General features: G+C 37.8%; 1 protein-coding gene across 2 annotated transcripts in view; it reads left to right on the top strand.

Moving 5' to 3' along the window:
* Nucleotides 1-25,960, top strand: part of LOC100685728 (membrane-spanning 4-domains subfamily A member 3-like) — a 40,211-nt gene extending 14,251 nt beyond the window's left edge. The window contains exons 5-7 of one of the 2 annotated variants that reach the window (XM_038564446.1): nucleotides 8,867-8,986; nucleotides 15,142-15,262; nucleotides 25,722-25,960. In XM_038564446.1, coding sequence (XP_038420374.1) covers nucleotides 8,867-8,986; nucleotides 15,142-15,262; nucleotides 25,722-25,777 — 297 coding nt within the window. In that variant the 3' untranslated portion in view covers nucleotides 25,778-25,960. The remainder of the gene's footprint in view (nucleotides 1-8,866; nucleotides 8,987-15,141; nucleotides 15,263-25,721) is intronic. The other variant, XM_038564447.1, reaches the window with a different exon arrangement.
* The last annotated feature ends 1,054 nt before the right edge of the window (nucleotides 25,961-27,014 follow it).

Here is a 27,014-nt window from a genome sequence, read left to right as displayed (position 1 = left end):
CAGTTGACCTCAAAGCCCATGAAGCACCCTTTAGATTTTGCAAATCCCTGGAACTGATGCTCTCGTGCTTCGGTTTCTGTATTTGTGCATACTGTCCCAATTTTGCTTCACAACATCAAAAGAAAAAAGTGTAAACAAACTTGGCTTCTTGTTTGGTTTTCACGAAAAACTCACAAAAAATTTTTTTTTCCTTACATGAGGGATGGTGGGTGGGAAGGTTATGCCTCTAAGTTCTAGCCATGATTTGGCTGCCCCTGTAATTCTTCCCCCAAACTTCCAGCCTTGCTGTTTCCCCGCCTTCCTCTCCCTCTCCTCATTCCACCTCAAGAAGCAAAAATAAACTCTTGATTGTGTCTCATGTAGAACAACTCTATTTCCTTCTCTAGAAGCACTCGACATCTCTCCTTACAGAAACACAGACTCATCTACCTCAGGGATACTTGTCCTGGAATTTCCCAAACTAATGTGATTCAACTTCACAAGGAGAAATCAAATCATTGTTTATCAAGTCATGAAAAAATGCTTTGGAAAAACTGTTCAGCTGGCAACACAATATTGTATTATACTTAGGTACCATAATGCACCTAACACAGCCAATATCAGGGGCTCAAATTCCAATAACCCAATTAAAAAATACTTATTGAGCTTCAGGCAAGTTTTGAGTGTGTAGGAGGTATCACTGAACAAACAAAGATTGATTGCCCCCATGGAACTTCTATCCTAATAGGTGATAAAGACAATAAACATAACAAATAAAGAAATAATTCAGTGTGCTACAAGGTGATAGCTGGCATGGGAAAAAAGAAAACATGAAAGGGGCTTTCACTGGGGGCTGTTTAAGTATGATTATCCAAGTAAGCCTTATTAAGTAGGAGGTGTTGGAGCAAAGCTTGAGGGAGAAAGCCATGCAGATAGCAGAGGAAACAGCATACCCAGCAAAGGGATCAGCCATTGGAAAAGCCATAGAGTGAAAGTATGTCTGGCATGTTCTGGTAAGGAAGCCAGTAAGGTTGTAGCCAAAGAGGCCTCTTAGACAAGCTTTCACCCTGGGGAAAACATGGAGAGACTGAAGTGTTCTGAGGAGTGACGTGATGAGGGTGTGTCTTGAAAGGATCATTCCGACTAAAATTCTCTGAGACTGCATGCAAGATGTGCCAAGTTAGAGGTAGGGAGGCCAGTTACAGGGCTCTAACAGTCAGCCAGGGAAAAGAGGGGAGTGGTTGGGACAGAGAAAATCAAATGGAGGGGATGTTATGTGCTGGGCTACTGGATATATTTGAAGGTGGTGCCAACAGGATTTCCTGATGAGTGCCAAGTGTGAAAAAAAGAGAGGGACTAAAGCATAGCTTTTGTCTTGAGTAATTGGAAGGATGAAATTGGGAATCTTAGGTATGAAATAATATTTAACATGATGAGGCTTGTCAAGTACTCCAATGGAGGGGCATAGCAAAGAGGAAAAGAGAAATAGGACCAAGCCCTAGGGCATTCCAACATGAAGATTAAGAACAGGATAAAATAGTATTTTTAGTAAAAAGTTTCTTAGTTTAACATCTTTTCCTAAGGAGTACAGTGTTACTTATATTTAATTCATGTGCATCCCCTACAAATTAAAGCAGAAAATAAATATATGTATATTTGTGTAAGGTATATGTCTTCTGCATGAACACTTTTTAAATTATTTTTAATATAATGAATAAGGTGCCCTCTTTATTTAAGTTTAATAACTTTTATTTTCTGAAAACCTACCTATTTATTTTCATATTAACCTGGGAAAATCTGTAGCGTCTAGGTAAATATATACGAGCTTAATCAATTTTGATTTTTTTAAGTGTACAATTCAATTAATTTTGGTATATTCACAAATATGTGCAACTATCACCACAGTTAATTTTAGAACATTTTGAATACCCCTGAAAGTAACCATGCACCATTTAGCTACTGCTCCCCATACCACAACTCCCCATTCTCCCCAGCCCTTGGAAACCACAAACCTATATTCTGGCACCACAGATTTGCCTATTTTGGACATTTTATTTAAAAAGCTATCATAAAAAGGCAATAAGTAATTTTTTATGAATGGCTTCTTTCACTTAGTATATCAGAACTTCATCCGTTCTATAGCTAAATAATACTCCATGGTACAGCTATGCTACACTTTGTTTATCCATTCATCAGTGATGAATTTGGGTTGATTCCACCTTTGGCTATCACGAATAGTGCTGTTATAAATACTGGTGTACAAAATTTTATTTGAACACATGTTTTTAATTCTTTTTAGTATATAAGTAAGAGTGGAATTGCACTGTTGTATGGTAACTCTGTTTAACCTTTGGAAGAAATGACAGACTATGTTTTTTTTTTCTTTTTTTCTTAAGACACATTTATTCAGCGTCATGATCAGACTATTACATTTAGCAATCAACAGCATGAGTACAAAAAAAGATCTACATTAAAACCCTTTGTTGAAATATCAGAAAGGGAGACAGAACATGAGAGACTCCTAATTCTGGGAAACGAACTAGGGGTGGTAGAAAGGGAGGTGGGCGGGCGGGGGATGACTGGGTGATGGGCACTGAGGGGGGCACTTGATGGGATGAGCACTGGGTGTTATTCTATATGTTGGCAAATTGAACACCAATAAAAAATAAATTTATTTTTAAAAAACCCCTTTGTTGGAATGCTTTACACTTTTCACAGAACAGAAACTAAAATAACCTGTTATACAGTTAGTCACAGACTATGTTTTCAAAGTGACTACACCATTTTATATCCCCACCAGCAGTGTGTGAGGGTTCTTATTTCTCTATATCCTCACCAACACTTATTACTCTATTTCTCCATATCCTCACCAACTTATTACCTGACCTCTGACTATAGCCATCCTAGTGGGTCTAAAATAGCATCTTATTGTGGCATGAATATGCATGTCCCCAATGATTACTGATGTCGTGCATCTTTTCATGCTATTGGACATTTGTATGTCTTCTTTGGAGAAATGTCTATTCAAGTCTTTTGCCCATCTTAAAATTAGTTATTAGCTTTTTATCATTATTCAGTTTTAAGAGTTTTTATGTATTTTACATAGAAACCCTCATTAGATATATGATTTGCAAACGTTTTTCCATTCTGTGGATTGTATTTTCACTTTCTGAATAGTGTTCTTTAAACACAGAAGCTTTAATTTTGTTGAAGCCTTAACTTATCTATTTTTCTTTTGATGTTCCTGCTTTTGATGCCCTGTTTAAGAATCCATTACAAAAAAACAAAGATATGAAGATTTATGCCTGTTTTCTTATAGGCATTTTACCGTTTTAGCCCTTATATTTAGGTCTTTGATATCCATTTTGAGTTAATTTTTGTTGATGATGTAATGTAAGGGCCATATTTCTTTTTTTTTCTTTTCTTTCTTTCTTTCTTTTTTTTTTTTTTTTGCATGTGAATATCTAGTTGTCCCAGCGTAATTTTTGAGAAGACTATTTCTTCCCCATTAAGTTGTCTTGCCACTCTTGTGGGTTTCTTTCAGGACTTCAAATTCCATTTCATTGGTCTATATGTCTATTCTTACACCAGTACGACAAAACTTTGATTACTTGTAGTACATTTCAAAATCAAAGTGGGAGTTTCTGCTCTTCATTTTTGCTCTTCTTTTTCAATTTTGCTCTTCCTTTTCAAGATTTTTACTTACTATTCTGAGTCTCTTTCAATGTCATATGAATTTTAGGATTGGTTTATCAGTGTCTATAAGGAAAAACAGTTGAGATTCTAATAGGGATCACCCTGAATCGGCAAGTCAATTTGGGTAGTATTGATCTTACCAGTATTACATCTTCACATCCATTTGAATGTGGATATTTTTGCATACTCCTTCACGAATGTTTTTTAGTTTTCAGAGTATGTTTTGGACTTCTTTGGTTAAATTTATTCTTAAATATTTTATCCTTTTTTATGCTTTGTAAATGGAATTGTTTTCTTTTTTTAATAATAAATTAATTTTGTATTGGTGTTCAATTTGCCAACATATAGAATAACACCCAGTGCTCATCCCGTCAAGTGCCCCCCTCAGTGCCCATCACCCAGTCACCCCCACCCCCTGCCCTCCTCCCCTTCCACCACCCCTAGTTCGTTTCCCAGAGTTAGGAGTCTTCCATGTTCTATCTCCCTTTCTGATATTTCCTACCCATTTCTTCTCCCTTCCCCTCTATTCCCTTTCACTATTATTTATATTCCCCAAATGATTTAGACCATATAATGTTTGTCCTTCTCCGATTGGCTTATTTCACTCAGCATAATTGTTTTCTTAATTTTATTTTCAGATGGCTCTTTTCCAGTGTATAGGAATACCATTGATTTTTGTACATCAATCTTGTATCCTGTCATTTCACTGAAGTTATTTATTAGTTCTAATAGTTTTTAGTTCTTAGGCTATTCTGTATAAAAGAACATGTAATCTGTGAATAGATCCTTGACCAATCTAGATGACCTTTGTTTTTGTTTTTTTTTTATTGCCTAACTGCCCTGGCTAAAATCTCTAATACAATGCTGAGTAGAAGTTGTGAGAGCAGACATTCTTGTCTTTTTCTGATCTTAAGAGGAAAGCTTCCAGTGAGGATGCAATAAGTAAGCCAACCAGTAAATATGTTCACTATGGGTTTTTCATAGATACTTACCAAGTTCAGGAAGATGTCATTTATTCTAGTTTCTTGAGTGTTTTAATAATGAAAGTGTCTTGGATTTTTGTCAAGTCTTTTCTGCATCTATTAAGATGATCATGTGGGTGCTTTTTATTTTATTGATATAGTGGTATTACATTAATTGATTTTGGAAATTAAACTGGCCTTGCATCAATGGAATAAACCCCATTTAGTTATGGTGTATAATGCTTTTTATATGTTGCTAGATTAGGTTTGTTAGCATTTTGTTGAAGATCTTTGCATCCATGTTCATAAGAGATATTGGTGTATAGTTTTTATTTTGATTTTTAGATTTTTTTTAAAAAGTATTTATTCATGAGAGACAGAGACAGAGAGAGACAGAGAGAGAGAGAGAGGCAGAGACAGGCAGAGGGTGAAGCAGGCTCCATTCAGGGAGCCCAACGTGGGACTCAGTCCTGGTCTCCAGGATCACGCCCTGGGCCGAAGGCGGAGCTAAGCCGCTGAGCCACCCGGGCTGCCCTGGTGTATAGTTTTGTTGTTGCTGTCAGGATGCTTTGGTCTGGTTGTGGTCTCAGGGTAATTAAATACAGAATGTTAGGAAGTGTCCCCTCCTACTGTATTTTTGGAAGAGTTTGTTAAGAATTGATATTAATTCTTCTTTAGATGTTTGGTAAAAGTTACCATTGAAGTCAATTGGACCTAGTCTTTTGTCTTTAAAAAAAAATCGTATTTATGTATTTGAGAGAGAAAAAGAGAGTATGAGTGGAGGGAGAGGCAGAGGGAGGGGGAGAAGCAGACTCCCCTCCCAGCAGGGAGCCTCAGAACCCTGAGATGAGAGGATCCCTGGGTGGCCCAGCAGTTTAGTGCCTGCCTTAGGCCCAGGGTGTGATCCTGGAATTCAGGGATCGAGTCCCACATCAGGCTCCCTGCATGGAGCCTGCTTCTCCCTCTCTCTCCCTCTCTCTCTCTCTCTCTCTCTCCCTATCTCTGTCTCTCATGAATAAATAAATAAAATCTGAAAAAAAAGAAAAAATAAAAGAAAAAGAACCCTGAGATCGTGACTGGAGCCAAAGGCAGATGCTTAACATACTGAGGCACCCAGATGCCCCTGGAACTGGGCTTTTTCCTCATGGAAGGTTTTTTATTATTAATTCAAATCTCTTATTTTGTTATAGATATATTCAGATTTTTTATTTCTTCTTTGGTCAGCTGCAAGAGTTTACCAATTGCTAAGAATTTATGTATTTCATATGTTTCATATTTTATGCCATAAAATTTTCCATAGTCAACATCATCAGCAGACCTTCCTCTACTTGTTTAATCATTTACTTTAGTTCTCTAACCATCTTTATAATGGCTACTTTGAAATCTTTGTCTAATAAAGATTACATCTGGCCACTCTCACAGTTTCTGTTACCTGCTTTTTTTTTCTGGTGTATAGATCAAAGTGTATAGGTGTATATACACTTCTGTTTCTTTGCCTGTTTCATAAATTTTTTGTTGTTGGGAACTAGGCATTTTAGATAATATATTGTAGTGACTCTGGGCACTAGGTCTCCACCCTAGGGCTTATTTTTTTTTTTAAGATTTTATTTATTTATTTATTTATTTATTTATTTATTTATTTATTTATGAAGGGTGGGGAGCATGAGTGACAGGGGTGAGAGCAGAGGGAGAAGCAGACTCCCTGCTGAGCAAGGAGCCCAATGAGAGACTCCATCTCAGATGCCTGAGACCATGACCTGAGTCAAAGGCAGAGCCACCCTGTCATCCCTAGGGCTTGTTATTGTGATTTTTTTAAAGGACTGGCTGAAATTATTTAGTGAAGTCTATTTCTCCTTGTCAGTGTTAAATTGTTCCTCAAGGGTGGATGCAGCTTTAGATATACCCACAGTCACCCTAGGATGCTTATTTCTCTCCCAGACAAAATCTCTGAGTCAAAGCTCTGGTGTTAACACCAATAAAAAAATAAATTTATAAAATAATAATAATAATAAAAATAAACACAAAAAAACAAAAACAAAAAACAAAGCTCTGGTGCTAGGATGAAGCACAGACACAATGGAGTGTTTCTCTTTGAGTGACATCCCCACTTTAATAGCTGAGGGTTTGGAGCTTCCCAGTGTCTTGATTAAATGTTTCTTCATTTGTTGTAGGCTATCAGGACTGTTTCTGGAGATTTTAAATGTTGGGAGTTTTGGGGGTTTTTTAGTAATTTTCCTAAGTTTGGCTGAGGAGTTGATCCATGGAATTCCTCACACTCTCATACTGAAAGCAGAACACTTCAAATATTAATAATGTTGCATATTTAATTCAAATGCTTGATTCATATGTGGAATATAAGAAACAGCACAGAGGATCATAGGGGGAATGAGGGAAAACTGAATGGGAAGTCATCAGAGAGCGAGACAAACCATGAGACTCCTAACTCCAGGAAACAAACTGAGGTTTACTGGAGGGTGACAGGCATTAAGGAAGACATGTGATGTAATGAGCACTGGTTGTTATACATAACTGATAAATTATTTAACTCTACATCTGAAATTAATGAAGTACTGTATGTTGGCTAATTGAATTTAAATTTAAAAAAAACAAAATACTTGATTAGGATTTTTTTGGAATATAAATGTCTTTTTATAGGTGATCCTGGTTCATAAGCCTCTCTAACCCCATAAATGGTCATAGGGTAAGTGTCCAGAGGCATTGTAAGTGTGCATTTGCTTGAGTGTACAACCTGACTTTGTACTAAAGAAGAGTTTTTCTAGCTGACACTTTCATCAGTATAGCTCTACACTTCAAAAAGATAAAATTGAAATCCTTAGCACAGCATTCTAGATTCCTCATAAAGTAATCCCTGCCCACTTCTCCAGCCACATTTTATACAACTCCATTTCATGTCCCAGCCACACTGAAAATGTCATTTTCCTGAAGACCTGCTTTTCCATACTTCTGAAAATTTTGTATACTGTTCTCTTTTCTGTAATACATTTTCTCAATTTTGTCCACCACTGTGAACTGGATCTGGCTATATCAAGAAAGACAGGATCTACTGAGAAGAAGCAAGGGTCATAGCACCTAGGAGGTAAAGGACCAAGCTTAGAAAATACATAGGATCAGAGAGAGTTTCAGAGGCCAGAAACAGAAAGCCCAGAAGTGCAATAACTAGCTGTTTTTTAACAAGGAGAATCTGGCCCGGCTATTACCATCACTAAATCATAGCTTCCTCTAGCACCCAAGGGTCCAACTGCTTCTACTGCATGACATCCCAGCCACCAGTTCTAGAAATGAATGCCAGTCTTTTGTTCATCTTTAAGTTACTTGCTCAAGATTCACAACCCTTAGGAAGAGCATTTCATTGGATTGGCAATGCCCTGGTTCTGCTTACGTTGGATTGAAGAAAGAGAGATAGATCCTCCCTCCTCTGGATTTTGTAGTAAGTCTGATAAACGTCTTTCATAAAAACTAAACCAGGGAGGAGAGCACCTGGAATAAAAGAAGGGCTGCCTTCTGGACAATCAAAACTTAATATGCCACTTAAGTTCTTTCTTTGGTTGATCAGCATCAAATCACCTCCTTCTTCCCATTATTAAAAAAAAATCCTCTTTAAAATGTAACTATCCTTTATGCATTTATGCATACATACAATGCCCATGAAGCCTTTTCTCAAAGGGCAAAGTTTCTCTTTGTAGATCATGCAAGATCCACAATGCCATCACCAAGAGAGTGGATGCTATCTTTTTTTTTTTTTTTTTTTTTTTGAGTGGATGCTATCTTGAGGCAAGTTGGAAACTATGGAAAAGTATTAACTGGTATGGTGGCTTTCTGAGGTAGGAATGACACTGGCAGATCCTAGACTTGAGGCTTCTTCATAGCATGACATTTATGAAATTTTATTAAATGAAACTGTTTGTCATTTTGTCTCCTCCATTAGGTTGTGAGATTCTTGAGTAGAAGCCTGAATTTACCCCTAGCATGTTTAGCATGTTGTAGGCACTGTTTAATTATTTGCTGAATAAATACCTCATCTGAAATGTTTTTATCCTGTTGGGTTCCAGACCAATTTGATGCAGAGTCCTGACATCAACCACAGTAAGATTCCAGAGAATCAGATAAAAAATTTCCAACTTGCATGTTCTAGATAGGACACAAAATTATTGCTTCACCAAAACCTGTTTATGCTGCCCATGACCAGTTTTCTTTTTTGTCTTTTGCAGCTTATTTCTAGCCTTGTTATGAACATCTTATGTACCTGCTTTTCTACAATTGGTATGATTATATTTATTATTGCATGTTTCACATATCATCCAGATGCCGATGAATATATTTGGACACATGTAAGTATTAAGTTTAATAACAAATGGATCCAAATTTTAGACATAAATGAAGAAAACTATGCTAAATGATGTATGGTGTACTGGGCAAGGTACAGAAAAGACAACCAAATTCAATAGCTATCTTCAGCATAGAAATATAAAAAACAAACTGCATATCCTCCAAATTTTTGCCAAGGGAATATTTAAAAAATCAGCTTTAGTCCAACTAAAGAAACACTAGAAGCCTCAGAGAGAGATCAGAACTATCATTATGTGAAGATAGAGTGATAAGATACCTAGAAAATCGCAAAGACTCAGCTAGAAAACTACTGGAACAAAACAGTTCAGTAAAATATCTGGGTAAAAGACAAAAGTATATGATTAACATAAATATATTTTTAGAGAAGGAGAGGGAGAGAGAGAATCTTAAGCAGGCTCCATACCCAGAGTGAAGCTTGATCTCGTGACCTTCAGATCATGACCTGAGCCCATATCAAGTCAGAAGCTTAACCAACTGAGCCACCCAGGTGCCCCAATATGTTTTCTTTACACTAGCAATCACCACTTAAATATTGAAGTAGAAAAAACAATAAGTAACCCGATCAAAATAACAACAAAACTATAAAAACATAATGAGGGCTAGAAAAAAAGAACTGAATACTTTGAGAAAGTACATTCTTGAATGCAATTCACAATATCACAACATTGCAAGATACTTCAAATTAATACATAAATGTGATACGATTCCATTTAGAATTCTGACAAAAGTTTAGAAGGAATGCAATAAAACTACTCTGAAGTGTGTATGGATGGAAAAAAAGGATTGGTGAAAAGTGCTGAGAAAGTCTGAAAGCCACAGGATGGTTGGTGAGGGCCAATGTACTGCACTAGATATTAAATGCTTATTAGGCTTTACAATAAAAATGGTTTAGTATTTGCACACTAAAAAAAATTGATCAAAGAACAAACTTGAGAAATCTAGTATAGGCAAAAACATTATTTAATGGGAGATCACTTTACCAGTCAATTGGTAAAGGTAAAATCTAATCAAGTAATATTAAGTAGATAATCTCTCTCTTCAAAGAAAATAGGGGGGGCAAGATAGCGGAAGAGTAGGGTCCCCAAGTCACCTATCCCCACCAAATTACCTAGATAACCTTCAAACCATCCTGAAAACCTACGAATTCGCCTGAGATTTAAAGAGAGACCAGCTGGAATGCTACAGTGAGAAGAGTTCACGCCTCTATCAAGGTAGGAAGACGGAGAAGAAAGAAATAAAGAAACAAAAGGCCTCCAAGGGGGAGGGACCCCGCGAGGAGCCGGGCTGAGGCCGGGGCGAGTGTCCCCAGGACAGGAGAGCCCCGTCCCGGAGAAGCAGGAGCTGCACCAACCTAAAGAACAGAACGTAAAGACTGCTAACTCTGGGAAACGAACTAGGGGTGGTAGAAGGGGAGAAGGGCGGGGGGTGGGAGTGAATGGGTGACGGGCACTGGGGGTTATTCTGTATGTTAGTAAATTGAACACCAATAAAAAATAAATTAAAAAAATAAAATAAAATAAAATGAAGATGATCTTAGCACACAAAAAAAAACAATCAATGTGATTCATCATATCAGCAAGAGAAAAACCAAGAACCATATGATCCTCTCAATAGATGCAGAGAAAGCATTTGACAAAATACAGCATCTGTTCCTGATCAAAACTCTTCAGAGTGTAGGGATAGAGGGAACATTCCTCAACATCTTAAAAGCCATCTACGAAAAGCCCACAGCAAATATCATTCTCAATGGGGAAGCACTGGGAGCCTTTCCCTTAAGATCAGGAACAAGACAGGGATGTCCACTCTCACCACTGGTATTCAACATAGTACTGGAAGTCCTAGCCTCAGCAATCAGACAACAAAAAGACATTAAAGGCATTCAAATTGGCAAAGAAGAAGTCAAACTTTCCCTCTTCGCCGATGACATGATACTCTACATAGAAAACCCAAAAGCTTCCACCCCAACATTGCTAAAACTCATACAGCAATTTGGCAGTGTGGCAGGATACAAAATCAATGCCCAGAAATCAGTGGCATTTCTGTACACTAACAATGAGACTGAAGAAAGAGAAATTAAGGAGTCAATCCCATTTACAATTGCACCCAAAAGCATAAGATACCTAGGAATAAACCTAACCAAAGAGGTAAAGGATCTATACCCTCAAAACTATAGAACACTTCTGAAAGAAATTGAGGAAGACACAAAGAGATGGAAAAATATTCCACGCTCATGGATTGGCAGAATTAATATTGTGAAAATGTCAAGGTTACCCAGAGCAATTTACACGTTTAATGCAATCCCTATCAAAATACCATGGACTTTCTTCAGAGAGTTAGAACAAATTATTTTATGATTTGTGTGGAATCAGAAAAGACCCCGAATAGCCAGGGGAATTTTACAAAAGAAAACCATATCTGGGGGCATCACAATGCCAGATTTCAGGTTGTACTACGAAGATGTGGTCATCAAGACAGTGTGGTACTGGCACAAAAACAGACACATAGATCAAGGGAACAGCATAGAGAATCCAGAAGTGGACCCTCAACTTTATGGTCAACTAATAATCGATAAAGGAGAAAGACTATCCACTGGAAGAAAGACAGTCTCTTCAGTAAATGGTGCTGGGAAAATTGGACATCCACATGCAGAAGAATGAAACTAGACCACTCTCTTGCACCAGACACAAAGATAAACTCAAAATGGATGAAAGATCTAAATGTGAGACAAGATTCCATCAAAATCCTAGAGGAGAACACAGGCAACACCCTTTTTGAATTCGGCCACAGTAACTTCTTGCAAGATACATCCATGAAGGGAAGAGACACAAAAGCAAAAATGAACTATTGGGACTTCATCCAGATAAGAAGCTTTTGCACAGCAAAGGATACAGTCAACAAAACGAAAAGACAACCTACAGAATGGGAGAAGATATTTTCAAATGACCTATCAGATAAAGGGCTAGTTTCCAAGATCTATGAAAAACTTACTCAACTCAACAGCAAAGAAACAAACAATCCAATCATGAAATGGGCAAAAGACATGAACAGAGGAAGACTTAGACATGGCCAACACGCACATGAGAAAATGCTCCGCATCACTTGCCATCAGGGAAATACAAATCAAACCCACAATGAGATACCACCTCACACCAGTGAGAATGGGGAAAATTAACGAGGCAGGAAACCATAAATGTTGGAGAGGATGCGGAGAAAAGGGAACCCTCCTGCACTGTTGGTGGGAATGTGAAATGGTGCAGCCGCTCTGAAAAACTGTGTGGAGGTTCCTCAAAGGGTTAAAAATAGACCTGCCCTGTGACCCAGCAATGCACTGCTGGGGATTTACCCCAAAGATACAGATGCAGTGAAATGGCAGGACACCTGCACCCCGATGTTTCTAGCAGCAATGTCCACAATAGCCAAACTGTGGAAGGAGCCTCGGTGTCCATCAAAAGATGAATGGATAAAGAAGATGTGGTCTATGTATACAATGGAATATTCCTCAGCCATTAGAAATGACAAATACCCACCATTTGCTTCGACGTGGATGGAACTGGAGGGTATTATGCTGAGTGAAATAAGTCAATAGGAGAAGGGGAAACATTATATGGTCTCAATCATTTGGGGAATATAAATAATAGTGAAAGGGAATAGAGGGGAAGGGAGAAGAAATGGGTAGGAAATATCAGAAAGGGAGCAGAACATGAGAGACTCCTAACTCTGGGAAAACAAGTGGGGGTGGTGGAAGGGGAGGAGGGCAGGGAGTGACTGGGTGACTGGGTGGCAGGCACTTAGGGGGGCACTTGACGGGATGAGCACTGGGTGTGATTCTATATGTTGGCAAATTGAACACCAATAAAAAATAAAACTATTATTTAATAAAATAAAAAAGAAAAAGTTAAAAAAAATAGTAATGGGCTCTACTTGCCTAATATTAAAAGAAATCACAGATTAAATAAGCATAAAAATAAATAAGCATAAAAACATTGGAAAATAGAATTAGTACATCGGCTAAAAAAAGCAAAAAGGAAAACTAAGAGTGGTGCCCGGATGGCTTGGCTTGGGTCATGATCCTGGGGTCCTGGACTATCTAAAGAATTGCTCTTTTGGGTTTTGGGGTTTCTTGGGGCCCATGACCCCTTGTTTCCTCCTTATACCTCTCTTTTGGTATTGGAATATCTAGCCAATGCCTGTTCCACTAGGTAGATAACTTGTTTCCTCGTTTCACAGGTCCACAAATGGAGAGGAATTTTACCCCAAAAAGGACAATACTGAGTCTCATCTATAACTGATTTTAGATCATTTATATGATGAGACTTTTAGCTTTTTGATCTGATGACATTTAGATCAAATTTTAGTCTTGGAGTTTATGTCATAACAGGTCAAAACTTTTGGAGATATCGGGATCAGTTGAATATACTTTGTACTTGGGAGGAACATAAACTTAGAGGCAAGACAGAGACTCTTAGGAGTTGAATTGCGTCCCCCCAAAAAGAAATGCCTTAATCCACATTATCTCAGAATGTGACATTATTGGAGAATAGATTCTTCGCTGATGTAATTTGTTAGGACAAGTTCATATGAGAGTTGGGTGGGCTATTAATCCAATAAAATTAGTGTCCTTATAAAAAGAAAGAAATTTAACAGAAGGAAGATGGTCATGTAAACATGGCGGCAGAGGTTGTAGTTATGTTGCTATAGCCAAGGAACATGTGAGGCTACCAGAAGCTGAAAGAAGCAAGAATTATCCTCCCCTAAAGACTTTGGAAGGAGCATCCTCTTGCTGATGCATTCTTTTTGGACTTTTACCCTCCAGAACCACAAGATAATACATTTCAGGTGTGTTAAACCACTCAGGTGTGACTCTTTTTCACAGCAGCCCTAGGAAACTAATATTGCCAGCCAGTAAATAGCCACTCACTTTTCTCCTTTCATGTTCTGAACCAATTGAGATAAGATAACAAGAATCAAGCAGATGTAGATAAAATTATCGGCTTTATTGTGATTACTATAGTGGGAGAGCAAGTTTTAAATCTCTGACCAAATGAGCTTTCTGATACCTCCTTCCATGAATTAAACTTATCTGCCTCGTTACAGGTAGATGATAGGTCTCCCTGTGCTGGGACCAGACAATTCTCAGAATTTGGGGTCATAAAGACAAACAATGCTGGAAAAAAATAACCCAGAAAGTGTGAAATCACCAGTGAGATAAATCTCTGCTTCTCAAAAGGGGGAATCTCGGGATCCCTGGGTGGCGCAGTGGTTTGGTGCCTGCTTTTGGCCCAGGGCGCGATCCTGGAGACCCGGGATCGAATCCCACGTCGGGCTCCCGGTGCATGGAGCCTGCTTCTCCCTCTGCCTGTGTCTCTGCCTCTCTCTCTCTCTCTGTGTGACTATCATAAATAAAAAAAGGGGGGGTGGAATCTTAAGTGAGGAGTATTGAGACAAACTAGAAACCATTAGAAGGAGAATGGCCCTACCCAGTACATGTAATAATGTTTATGACACATGGGTCAAAAGAAAATAGAAATGCAAATTATGTGTGCACTAAATGGAAAAACACAAATCATGCAGTCTTTTTTTTTTCTTTAAAGATTTTATTTATCATTCATAAGAGACACAGAGAGGGAGGCAGAGACATAGGCAGAGGGAGAAACAGGCTCCCTGTGAGGAATCTGACACAAGACTCAATCCCGGGACTGCAGGGTCACCACCTGATCCAAAGGCAGATGCTCAACAAATGAGCTGCCCAGGCATCCGCATGCAATCAGTCTTACCAAAGAGAAAGTATAAAAAGAGATAAAGATGGGCATTCAGTGCCAAACCCTGAAGAATTCCACCATGCAGCCCACAATACTAATCTCTCTGCTTTTCAGTGTTGTCATGTTTAGAAGAGAAATAAAAGTATCCAACTTGCAGGTTGTTGCTAGAATTAGTACTTAACAGAAGGCAAGGTACATATATAAGCATTTGATCAATTTAAAACATGTTTTGTTCTTATGAAAAATACACAAAATAATCATGGTTGTGGGAGACTGATATGATGAATGGTATATATTCCCTCTTACTAAGTGCTGTTCTTGTATAATTTTTAAATGGCTTATTAATATGAGGACTGTTTCTTTCCTTTTTAATTCAGTTGGCTGGTAGTATGCTTTTACAATATTTACTCTTCTGCACCATCACAGAAGTGATCTGTACATGGATCATTACCAGGTGGATTGTAGCTGCATTGTGTAACCCAGAATACAGTGAAAAGAGTGAGTAATTCTGTTTCTGGCTGGCCAGTCAGGATAAAACAGCTTCTGTTAGGAACCCTCTTTACAAGGAAACAATCAAAATCCTAGAGAACACAGGCAGTAACCTTTTTGCCATAAATGTAGCAACTTCTTACTAGATATGTCTCCTGAGGCAAGGGAAACAAAAGCAAAAATAAACTTTTGGGACTCCACCAAGATAAAAAGCTTCTGCACAGAAAAGGAAACAATCAATACAACTAAAAGACAGCCTATGGAATGGGAGAAGATGTTTGCAAATGATGTACCTGATAAAGCGATAGTAGATATCTAAAATATATAAAGAACCCATAAAACTCAACACCCAAAAAACAAATAATTCAGTTTAAAAATGGGCAGAAAACATGAATAAATATTTTTTCCAAAGAAGACATACATATGGCCAACAGACACATGAAAAGATGCTCAACATCACTCAACATCAGGGAAATGCAAATCAAGATTACAATGAGATAGCTACCACCTCACACATGTCAGCATAGCTAAAAATAGGCATACAGGGAACAACAGGTGTTGGCAAGGATGCAGAGAAAGGGGAACCCTCTTACACTATTGATGGGAATGCAAACTGGTGCAGCCAATCTGGAGAACAGTGTGGAAATTCCTCAGTTAAAAATAGGGCAGCCCGGATGGCTCAGCGGTTTAGCGCCACCTTCAGTCCAGGGCGTGATCCTGAAGACCTGAGATGGAGTCCCACATCTGGCTCTGTGTGGAGCTTGCTTCTGCCTCTCTCTCTGTATCTAATGAATAAATAAAATCTTTTAAAAAATACTTAAAAATAGAACTACCCTATGATCCAACAATTGCACTACTAGGAATTTACCCAAAGTGCTGATTCAAAGGGACGCATGCACCCCAATGTCTTTTAGACTTGCCTCACTCAAGAGATTAATAAAGGTAATATACAGACTGAGGGAGTTTCATGGGTCATACCAGTCATATGGGGACATCAAATGCTATAGACTCTGAAATTCATATTTAGGTTATAAATTTTTGTTTCCAACGTTTGGGATCTACATATCCCTTCAGAAAGTAAAGATTTTAGAGGGCACTGAAGAGAGTACTCCTGGAAAAGAAGAATAAGGCTCTCTAAAAATCTATTCCTCCATAAAATATATGAGAACACCGGCAAAACTTGTCAAAATTAACATTTCATAACTCTGGAAATTACTCAAAAAACTTGCAACAATCCAGGGAGCATTTATGCAAGAAAAAATTGATGACCGTGAGTTTTGTGATTATAATTTGCCTTGTTCCTATCCACCTTGCTGTGTCTCCACAGTAACATTTAAATAAAATAACCTTGCAACCACAGTATCTGTGAGAAACACCAGTCTAACCACCACAAGAGGAGAAAACCTGAGATTGGAGTTCCCCCCAAAAAGCCCCATTCCCAGAGCATTGTTACTGAATTGTCTGGCAGCTCCCTGGAAATGCCCATTGGCAAGGCCTTCCTTATGGATCTCAGAGCTTAGTAATTGTGAAAGTTTATCTGAGATGTTTGTCAGAAGAATCAGTGGCATTTAACATTGCATTTGCCTAAAGCAGTGATAACAGTTGGAGAGAACAAGAGGCTTACCAAAAACACTTCATAGAAAAAGCTGGGGAGTAAGATGTCCACTAGGGACCTTGAAACTATGACAGTACCTGGCAATAAAGACCATGTGCATATGCAGAGATGTGTGTGTGCCAAGGAAAGACTTGTCAATAATCTCCCACCTCTGGCTGACCTGAAGCCGTCTACAAGCACAGCGATAGCTAAGGTAGAGCTGCACCCAGTCTTCCAAGGCTTTGAAGACTAAACCAAACACACACACACACACACACACACACACACACGGCTTTTCAACAAAGACTGGGAAATTTCTTGGTTCAAAGCAGTTAAGAAAACCTATGTCCAATCATTTAATGACCACTAAGCTAACAGAACAGAGACATCAATGCCAAACATAAATACCTCAATACAATCATAAATACATAGTTAGTTCAGAAAACCACCCAATAGAATAACAAAAACAAAAACAAAAACAACCCCTGGGAGAATCTGATTTCCAATGTTGCTACATTATTTTATTTTATTTTATTTTTAATTTTATTTATTTATGATAGTCACATAGAGAGAGAGAGAGAGAGAGGCAGAGACATAGGCAGAGGGAGAAGCAGGCTCCATGCACCGGGAGCCTGACGTGGGATTCGATCCGGGGTCTCCAGGATCGCGCCCTGGGCCAAAGGCAGGCGCCAAACCGCTGCGCCACCCAGGGATCCCTACATTATTTTAAATATGCAGTTTTTAACAAAAGAAATAATGAGGTAGTCCAAGAAACAGAAGAATGTGACCTAAATACTTGGGAAAAAAAGCAATAGAAGTTGCATCAAGGACCCCTAAATATTGAACTTAAAAATAAAAACTTTAAATTAGCTATTAAAAGTATGCTCAAAGTACTGGAGAAACCATATGTAAAAAACCTAAAGGAAAGTATTAGAGCAATGTTTCAAGAGAAAGAATAAAACTCCAGAGGAGAAAAATACATAGTAACTAAAATGAAAATATCACTCAAGGGGCTCAATAGAATATTTGATCTGATAAAAGAAATGATCAACAAACTTAAAGACAGGTCAATTGAAATTGTCTGCTCCGTGGAACAAAATGATAACAAGTGAAGAAAAATTACCAAAAGGTCAATGAAGAAATCAAAAGGAAATATAGAAAACATCTTGAGATGAATTTTAAAAAATATACAACATACCATGACTTATTTGATACATCTAAAGTAGTGCTTAGAGGGAAATTTATTAATATAAATAAATACTATATTTTTTAAAAGGATAAAAATCTCTGGCAGCCTGGGTTGCTCAGTGGTTTGGTGCTTGCCTTCAGCCCAGGGCATGGAGAACTGGGATCAAGTCCCACATCAGGCTCTCTGCATGGAGCCTGCTTTTCCCTCTGCCTGTGTCTCTGCCTCTGTGTGTGTGTGTGTGTGTCTCTCATGAATAAATAAATACAATCTTTAAAAAAAAAATAAAAAGGATAAAAATCTCAAATCAAAAACCCAACTTTCCACCTATAGAATTTAGAATGGCGTTGGGGGGAAGGATGAAATAGGTGAAGGGGATTAAAGAGTACACCTATCATGACTAGCCCTGAGTAGTGTACAGAATTGTTGAATCGCTATACTGTACACTAGAAACTAATATAACAATGTATGTTAACTATTGTGGCATTAAAATTAAAACAAATATTTTTATAATAAACTAGAAGAGAAGAGAAAACTAGACCCAAAGTGACGAGAAGAATGGTTATAATCAAGATTAAGATGGAAAAAAAACAAAAACAAAATAAAGAATAGAACAAGACAGAAAAAAAAAAAACAAATGTTGATCCTTTCAAAAGAACCCCTACTCCCCCAAAAGGACAAATCTTTAGCTATGCTGACCGAGATAAAAAAAAAAAAAAACATTAGAATTCAGTTACTAAAATCATGAATGAAAGGAGGGATATGACCAACAACCTCACAGAAAACAGGATAAAAGAGAATACTGTGAATAATGATATGCCAACAATGTAGTTAACCTACATGAAATGGACAAATTCCTGCAAACATACAAACTACTGAAACTGTGTCAAGAGGTAATAAAAATCTGAATAGATTCACCACAGGTTAAGAGTCTGAATTAACAATCAAAATTTTTTTCCTAAAGAAAAGCCCAGTCCCAGGTGGCTAATTGTAAATTCTACTAAACAATTTTTTTAAGAGAGAGAACACATTTGCACATGCGTGCAAGCAGGGTGGGAGTGGTGAGGGAAGGAACAGAAGAGAGGGAGAGAAGATCTTAAGCAGTCTCCATCCTCAGTGCAGAACCCAACATGGGGCTCAATCTCACAACCCTGAGATCATGACCTGAGCAGAAATCAAGAGCTGGATGTTTAGTTGACTGAGCCACCCAGGCACCCCTCTACTAAACATTTAAAGAATTAACACTAATCTTTTACAGATTGTTCCAGAAAAGAAGAGGACAGAGTACTTCCTGACTCATTCAATGAGGCTAGTATTACTCTGATACCAAAACCGAACAAATACATCAAACAAAAGGAAACTATAGACCAGGATCCATTATGAATATAAATGTGTAAACCTCAAAGAAAAAAATGCTAGCAAATGGAATCCAGCAATATAACAAAAGTATCATACATCATGACCAATTATGATTTATATTCAGAATTCAGAGCTGGTTTAACATGAAAATCAATCAACGTAATTCATGATGATAAATACCATGCTGATAAAATGAGAAATTAAAAAATGACCATCTCAGTAGACAGAGAAAAAAGCATTTAACAAAATCCATCTCACTTCTATGATTTAAAAAACAAACAAACAAACTAGGAATAGAAGGGAATTTCCTCAATCTAAAAAGGGGCATTTAGTTGTGGAAAAAAAAAATACACAATTAACATCATATGTGATGGAGAGATACTGAATCCTTTTGCTTTAAGATCTGGAACAAGACAAGGATGTCTGATTTTGCCACTTATATTCATCATTGTACAGGAGGTTCTAGCCAGGTAAATTAGATGATAAGAAGAAATAAAAGTATGCAGGTTGGTTGGTCAAGGAAAAAGTAAAACTAACTCTTTTTGTAGCTAATATGATCTTGAGTATATAAAATGCTAAGAAATCCACACAAAAAAATCTAGTAAATTAAACAAGTTCAAAAAAAATTCAACGAGTTGGTGGGATATAAAATTAATACATTAAAAACTCAGTTGTTATTTCTATACCTGAGAACATAATTACAATGACATCAAAAAATAAAGTGCTTATATAATTTTTATTCAGGAATGAATTTAACAAGAGGAGTGTAAGACCTGTCCACCAAAAACTAGAACACATTATTGAAAGAAATTAAAGATTTAAACAAATGGGAAAAAACTCGTGGTCACAGATCAGAAGATTTAATATTAAGACGATAATACTCTCCAAATTAAATCTATAATTCAACACAATCCCTACCAAATTCTCAGATGATTTTTTATAAACTTATTCTAATATTCATATGAAAATGGAAAAGACACAAACCAATATTTAAAAAAGAAAACAAACCACTGTACACATATTAGAAAGGTCAAAATCTGGAACACTGACAACACCAAATACTGATGGGAAGATGGAGCAACAGGAATTCTCACACATTGCAATGGTAAGAATGCAAAATGGTACAACCACTTTGGAAGATAGTTGTTTCAATGGTTTCTTACAAAACTAAACACATTATCATACAATCTAGCAATCATGTCCCTTGGTGTTTACCCAAAAGAGTTGAAACTATATCCACACAAAAACCTGCACACAGATGTTTACAGCAACTTTATTCATAATTGCCAAGACTTGAAAGCAACCAAGATGTCCATCAGTAGGAGAATGAACAAATAAACTGTGGTCCATCCAGACAATGAAATACTATTCAGTGCTAACAATAAATCAGCTATCAAGCCACAGAAAGACAATGGAAAAACCTCAAATGCATATTACTAAGCAGAAGAAGCAATTTAAAAAATATACAGACTATATGATTCCAACAATATGACATCTGGAAAAGGCAAAACTATGGCTATGTTTACTTATTATGGAGTTAAAAGATCAGTGGTTGCCAAGGGGGGCAGGGAACATAGATAGAGCACAGAGATTTTTAGAGCAGTAAAAATACTCTGTATATTATATGGGTGAAAACATGTCATTATACATTTGCCCAAACCCATAGAATATACAACAGCAAGAGTTAACCCTAAGGTAAACTATGGACTTTGGGTGATTATGATATGTCAATGCTGATTAACCCTTTGTAACAAATGTACCATACTGGTGAGTCATGTCAATAATGTGTAGGGACAAGAGATATATGGGAAATCTCTGTACTGTCTTCTCAATTGTGTTGCAAACCTAAAACTGCTCTAAAAAAAAGTCTTTAAAAAAAAAGAAAAAAAGGAAAAGTTGGAGGACTCATGCTTCCCAATTTCAAAAGTTACTACAAAGCTATAGTAATCAAGACATTGTGGTGCTGGCATAAAGATAGATCTAAAAACTGGTGCAGTAGAATCAAGAGTGGAAAAAAGTAGTCTTTTTTAACAAATACTACTGTATTTGTTAATCTAGGAAAACTAGATTTCTACATGAAAAAGACTGAATTTGGATCTCTATCTCACACCATATACAAAAATTAACACAAAATGGATCAAAGACTTAAATAGAAGACCTAAAATAATAAAACTCTTAGAAGAAAATATGGGACAAAACGTCATGACATTGGATTTAGCAATGTTGGATATGACACCAAAAGCACCGGCAACAAAGGTAAAAACAGACAAATTGGACTTCATGAAAATTAAAAATTTTGTGCATCAAAAGATAATCCACGGAGTAAAAAAACAACACATGGAATCAGATAAATATTTGTAAATCATACATATGATAAGGAGTTAATATCCATAATATAGAGAGAACAATAGAAATTAACAATTCAAAAATGGGCAAAGGACTTGAATAGACGTTTCTCCAAATAGCCAATAAGCAAAAATGCTCAACACCACTGATCATCAGGGAAATGCAAATCAAAACCACAATAAGATATCATCTTACACCCATTAGGATGGCTTCTATCAAAAAACAAAAAACTGGGGCAATCCGGGTGGCTCAGCAGTTTAGTGCCGCCTTCAGCCCAGGGCCTGATCCTGGGGTCCTGGGATCAAGTCCTAAGTCAGGCTCCCTGCCTGGAGTCTGCTTTTCCCTCTGCCTGTGTCTCTGCCTCTCTCTGTGTGTGTCTCTCATGAATAAAGAAATAAAAATCTTAAAAAAAAAAAACTGGAAAATAAGAAGTATTGGCAAGGACGTGGAAAAATTAGAACACTTGTGTGCTCTTGGTGGAAACGTAAAATGGTACAGATGCTAAAAAGACGGTGTTCCTCAAAAATTTTAAAATACAATTATGATAGGATCCAGCAATTCTACTTCTGGATATATCCCCCAAATAATTGAAAGCAGGAATCAACAGCAAAGAAACAAACAGTCCAATCATAAAATGGGCAAAAGACATGAACAGAAATTTCACCAAAGAAGACATACACATGGCCAACAAAGCACTCATATGAGAAAATGCTCCGCATCACTGGCCATCAGGGAAATACAAATCAAAACCACAATGAGATACCACCTCACACCAGTGAGAATGGGGAAAATTAACAAGGCAGGAAACAACAAGTGTTGGAGAGGATGTGGAGAAAGGGGAACCCTCTTGCACTGTTGGTGGGAATGTGAACTGGTGCAGCCATTCTGGAAAACTGTGTGGAGGTTCCTCAAAGAGTTAAAAATAGACCTGCCCTATGACCCAGCAATTGCCCTGCTGGGGATTTACCTCAAAGATACAGATGCAGTGAAAAACTGAGACACCTGCACCCCGATGTTTCTAGCAACAATGTCCACAATAGCCAGACTGTGGAAGGAGCCTCGGTGTCCATCGAAAGATGAATGGAGAAAGAAGATGTGGTTTATATATATATATACACACACACACACACACGTGGTATACACACACACACACACACACACACACACAAAATAGAATATTACTCAGCCATTAGAAATGATGAATACCCACCATTTGCTTCAACGTGGATAGAACTGGAGGGTATTATGCTGAGTGAAGTAAGTCAATCAGAGAAGGACAAACATTATATGATTTCATTCATTCAGGGAATATAAAAAATAGTGAAAAGGATTAAAGGGGAAAGGAGAGAAAATGAGTGGGAAATATCAGAGAGGGTGACAAAACATGAGAAACTCCTAACTTTGGGAAATGAACAAGGGGTAGTGGAAGGGGAGATGGGAGGGGATGGGGTGACTGGGTGACAGGCATTGAGGGGGGCACTTGATGGGATGACTACTATATGTTGGCAAATCGAACTCCAATAAAAAAATAAAAAAAAAACCCTTGGCGAGCCCCCTTGCCTTCGAAATAAAATACAGACTCCTCTGCAAAAAACAAACAAAAAGCAGGATCTCAAAGAGGTATTTATACACCCATGCTTATGGTGTACAGCAGCATTATTCACAATAGCTAAAATGTGGCAAGGTGGAAATCAATCATTGAAGGAGTCCATCAATGAATGAATGGATAGCAAAATGTGGTATATCCATACAATAGAATATTAGCCTTAAAAAGGAAGAAAACCTTAAATTTGCAACACTGTGGATAAACCTTGGAGACATTCTGCTAAGTGAAATAAAGCAATCACAAAAAGGTAAATACCGTGTAATTCCACTCCATGTGAGAGAGGTAGAGTGGTCAAAATCCTAGAGACATAAAATAGAATGAGGGTTACCAGGATTCAATACAGGGGAGTGGAGAATCACACTGTTAAATGGGTCAAGGGTTTCATTTTTACAAGATGTAAAGAACTATGAAAATGGATGTTGTGTGACCATCACTACCACACAACATCATATGGATGTGGTGGTGATGGTCATACAACATCTTATGTGTATTTAATACCACTGAACTGGGTGTTTTAAAATGGTTACAATGATAAATGTTATGTGTATTTTAACACAATTTTTTTATTGGAGTTCAATTTGCTAACATACAGCATAACATCCAGTGCTCATCCCATCAAGTGCCCACTTCAGTGCCCATCAGCTAGTCACCCCAAACCCCCGCCCACCTGCCTTTCCACTACCCCTTGTTCGTTTCCTAGAGTTAGGTGTCTCTCATGTTCTGTTACCCTCACTGATATTTTGACTCATTTTCTCTCCTTTCCCCTTTATTCCCTTTCACTATTTTTTATATTCCCCAAATGAATGAGACCATATAATGTTTGTCCTTCTCCAATTGACTTATTTCACTCAGCATAATACCCTCCAGTTCCATTCACGTCTAAACAAATGGTGGGTATTTGTCATTTCTAATGGCTGAGAAAAAAAGCTTTGCACAGCAAAAGAAATAGTCAACAAACTAAAAGACAACCTACAGAAGGGGAGAAGATATTTGCAAATGACGTATCAGATAAAGGGCTAGTATCCAAGATCTATAAAAAACTTATTAAACTCAACAGCAAAGAAACAAACAATCCAATCATGAAATGGGCAAAAGACATGAACAGAAATTTCACAGATGAAGACATAGACATGGCCAACAAGCACATGAGAAAATGTTCCGCATCACTGGCCATTAGGGAAATACAAATCAAAGCCACAATGAGATACCACCTCACCCCACTGAGAATGGGGAAAATTAACAAGACAGGAAACAACAGATATTGGAGAGGATGCGGAGAAAGGGGAACCCTCTTGCACTGTTGATGGGAATGTGAACTGGTGCAGCCACTCTGGAAAACTGTGTGGAGGTTCCTCAAAGAGTCAACACAATTTTTCATTGGAAAAAAAACCATCAATATAATATACTACATTAATAGAATAAAGGATAGAAACAATCACTAAATAGTAGGAAATTGATCATAATGGCTGATAATCTTATCTCCTTAACCTCTATGGCTTGTCTAAGTTTTTCCAAAATAGATCATTAAATCCCCCCACAGAACATGCATATTGATAAGTGAACCTAAAACTCTGCCTCAAGCCAGCAGGGCAGGTTTCCAGAATTCTTGTAGCATAGTGTTTAGAGAAAAGTGATGGAAAGTGAAGCTGGAGAGGTGCATTGAGGCCAGCTCCTAATAGGGCTCAACCACCCTACTAAAGAATTTGGAACTTAGCCTGTAAGTACCAGAGTGCTGCTGAAAGCTTCCTAGCAGCTGGGTTTCTTGGTCAAACTTTATGCTCATATATAGTAGTCTTCTGTTATCTGTGGTTTTGCTTTGGAAGGTTTCACTTATCCTCAGTCAAATGTGTGTAGAAGCAATGATCCTCCCAATAGACAGTCAACAGTTCGGTAGTAGTTTAGTGCCATCTCATGACGCCTACCTCGTTCACCTCGCTTCATCTCACCACATAGGCTATTCCCATTAGACTGCCTTCTGCAGTGACTCCTCCAAATCCTGTAGTCTAAGCCAGACAACTATACACTCCATGGGTTGTTGAGCTATTTCTCCTTCTGACCCAAGGAAGTAGAGGACCCAAGAGGAATCTTTACACTCACCACAGGCCAACTGAGGGTCACAGTTATTTTCTGAAGAGTTAATATTTTAGTTTAATGTGGTGATTGCAATTCATTGAAACACTGATGGGCCAGAGGTCTCTTGCACCTCTACATCTCCCCCAGGACAGAGTGGGTGGTTTCACCTGATCACATCTTAGATTTACACATTTGTTTGTTTGTCATTGCTGTTGTTTTATCTTGTTTTGACTCAGTGGCTCAAGGTGAGGCTCTTATTTTATGGTACAATAGTGATCAGTCTGTTCTCATCCACCCACCCCAGGTCCTTCACTCTCAGAATCCACTGCCCCTACATTAACGTACAGAGAACCAGTGTGACTCCAGTCAAGAACAAAAGTACAAAGAACCAGTGTGACTCCAGTCAAGAACAAAAGATTAACTGTGAATTAATGAAGAACTCAGTAACTTTTTTCAAGAGGCCCATGGAAAATACATGCTAATGAAGTCCTTTCTGGTATATCTTCTCCCTACTTCTTCAATAAAGGATGCAATTTGATCACAGGTTGACTCTACCCTTTTTAAAAAACAATCTGACTTAGCACAGACAAATACAGCCAGTCCAGGACACATAGGAAAGTAAAGTTTAGTGTCTACTTTATCTCAGGTCTATGTTATCTCAGGTTAGAGGAGATTGGCCTGAGTAAAGGGACTCCTTCATCTGAAAGAAGGAAATATTCTGACTCTAGAGGCAGACATGATGTCAGTGCAGCAATTGCAAGACTCTTGATTTCACTGTGCTTTTATTTCCTCACCTGTAAAACAGAAATAATAGTTCCTAGCCCACAGAGTAGGTGCAAATATTAAATTATAATACATCATTAAAGGACTTAGAAGAGTTCCTAGTTTATGCTACTCCCTCAATAAATTATTATTTGTCATTTATTAGCCCTTATCATTATATCTCTAGCATGATGACATAGGAGGCTGGATGGAATTTTTATTTTCCAAGAATGAGTGACCAGAGTCCCACTGTGAAAGTAGAATATGCACTCAACATTCTAAGTCCAAAATAACCACTTGAGAGCTTGCTGGAGGTGTTGTTGTGGGTCACATTGTGTCCCCCAGAAGGATATGTTGGAGCCCAGACCCCAGTACTTCAGATGTGACCTTATTCAGAAATGAGGTCTTTTATAGAGATAATCAAATTTAGATGGGTGAGCCCTATTCTAATGACTAGTGTCCTTAGGGAAAGGGGAAATTTGGACACAGAGGCACACATACGCACCAGAAATATGATGTGAAGACTCAAGGAAATGTCATATGAAAACAAGAGAATTGGAGGATGTGTCCATCTACAAACTGAGAAACGCCAGATTGCTGGGGAATCACCAGAAGTGAGGAAGAGGCAAGGACAGATCCTTTCCTAAAGGTTTTAGAGGGAGCATGACCCTGTCAATGCCTTTATTTTGGACATCTGGCCTCCAGAACAAAGAGGCAATGAATTTCTGTTGTTCTAAGCCTCCAGCTTTGTGATACTTTATTATGCTACCCTAGAAAATTAATGGAGGTGCCTTTTCACTGTAATGTGCACTATGTTGCCCCTACTCAACTAGAG

Source organism: Canis lupus, chromosome 18, assembly GCF_011100685.1.
Source record: "Canis lupus familiaris isolate Mischka breed German Shepherd chromosome 18, alternate assembly UU_Cfam_GSD_1.0, whole genome shotgun sequence".
Classification (NCBI taxonomy): Eukaryota; Metazoa; Chordata; class Mammalia; order Carnivora; family Canidae; genus Canis; species Canis lupus.
Note: the sequence above shows the minus strand (reverse complement) of the source record. Positions and strands in the feature narration are given on the sequence as shown.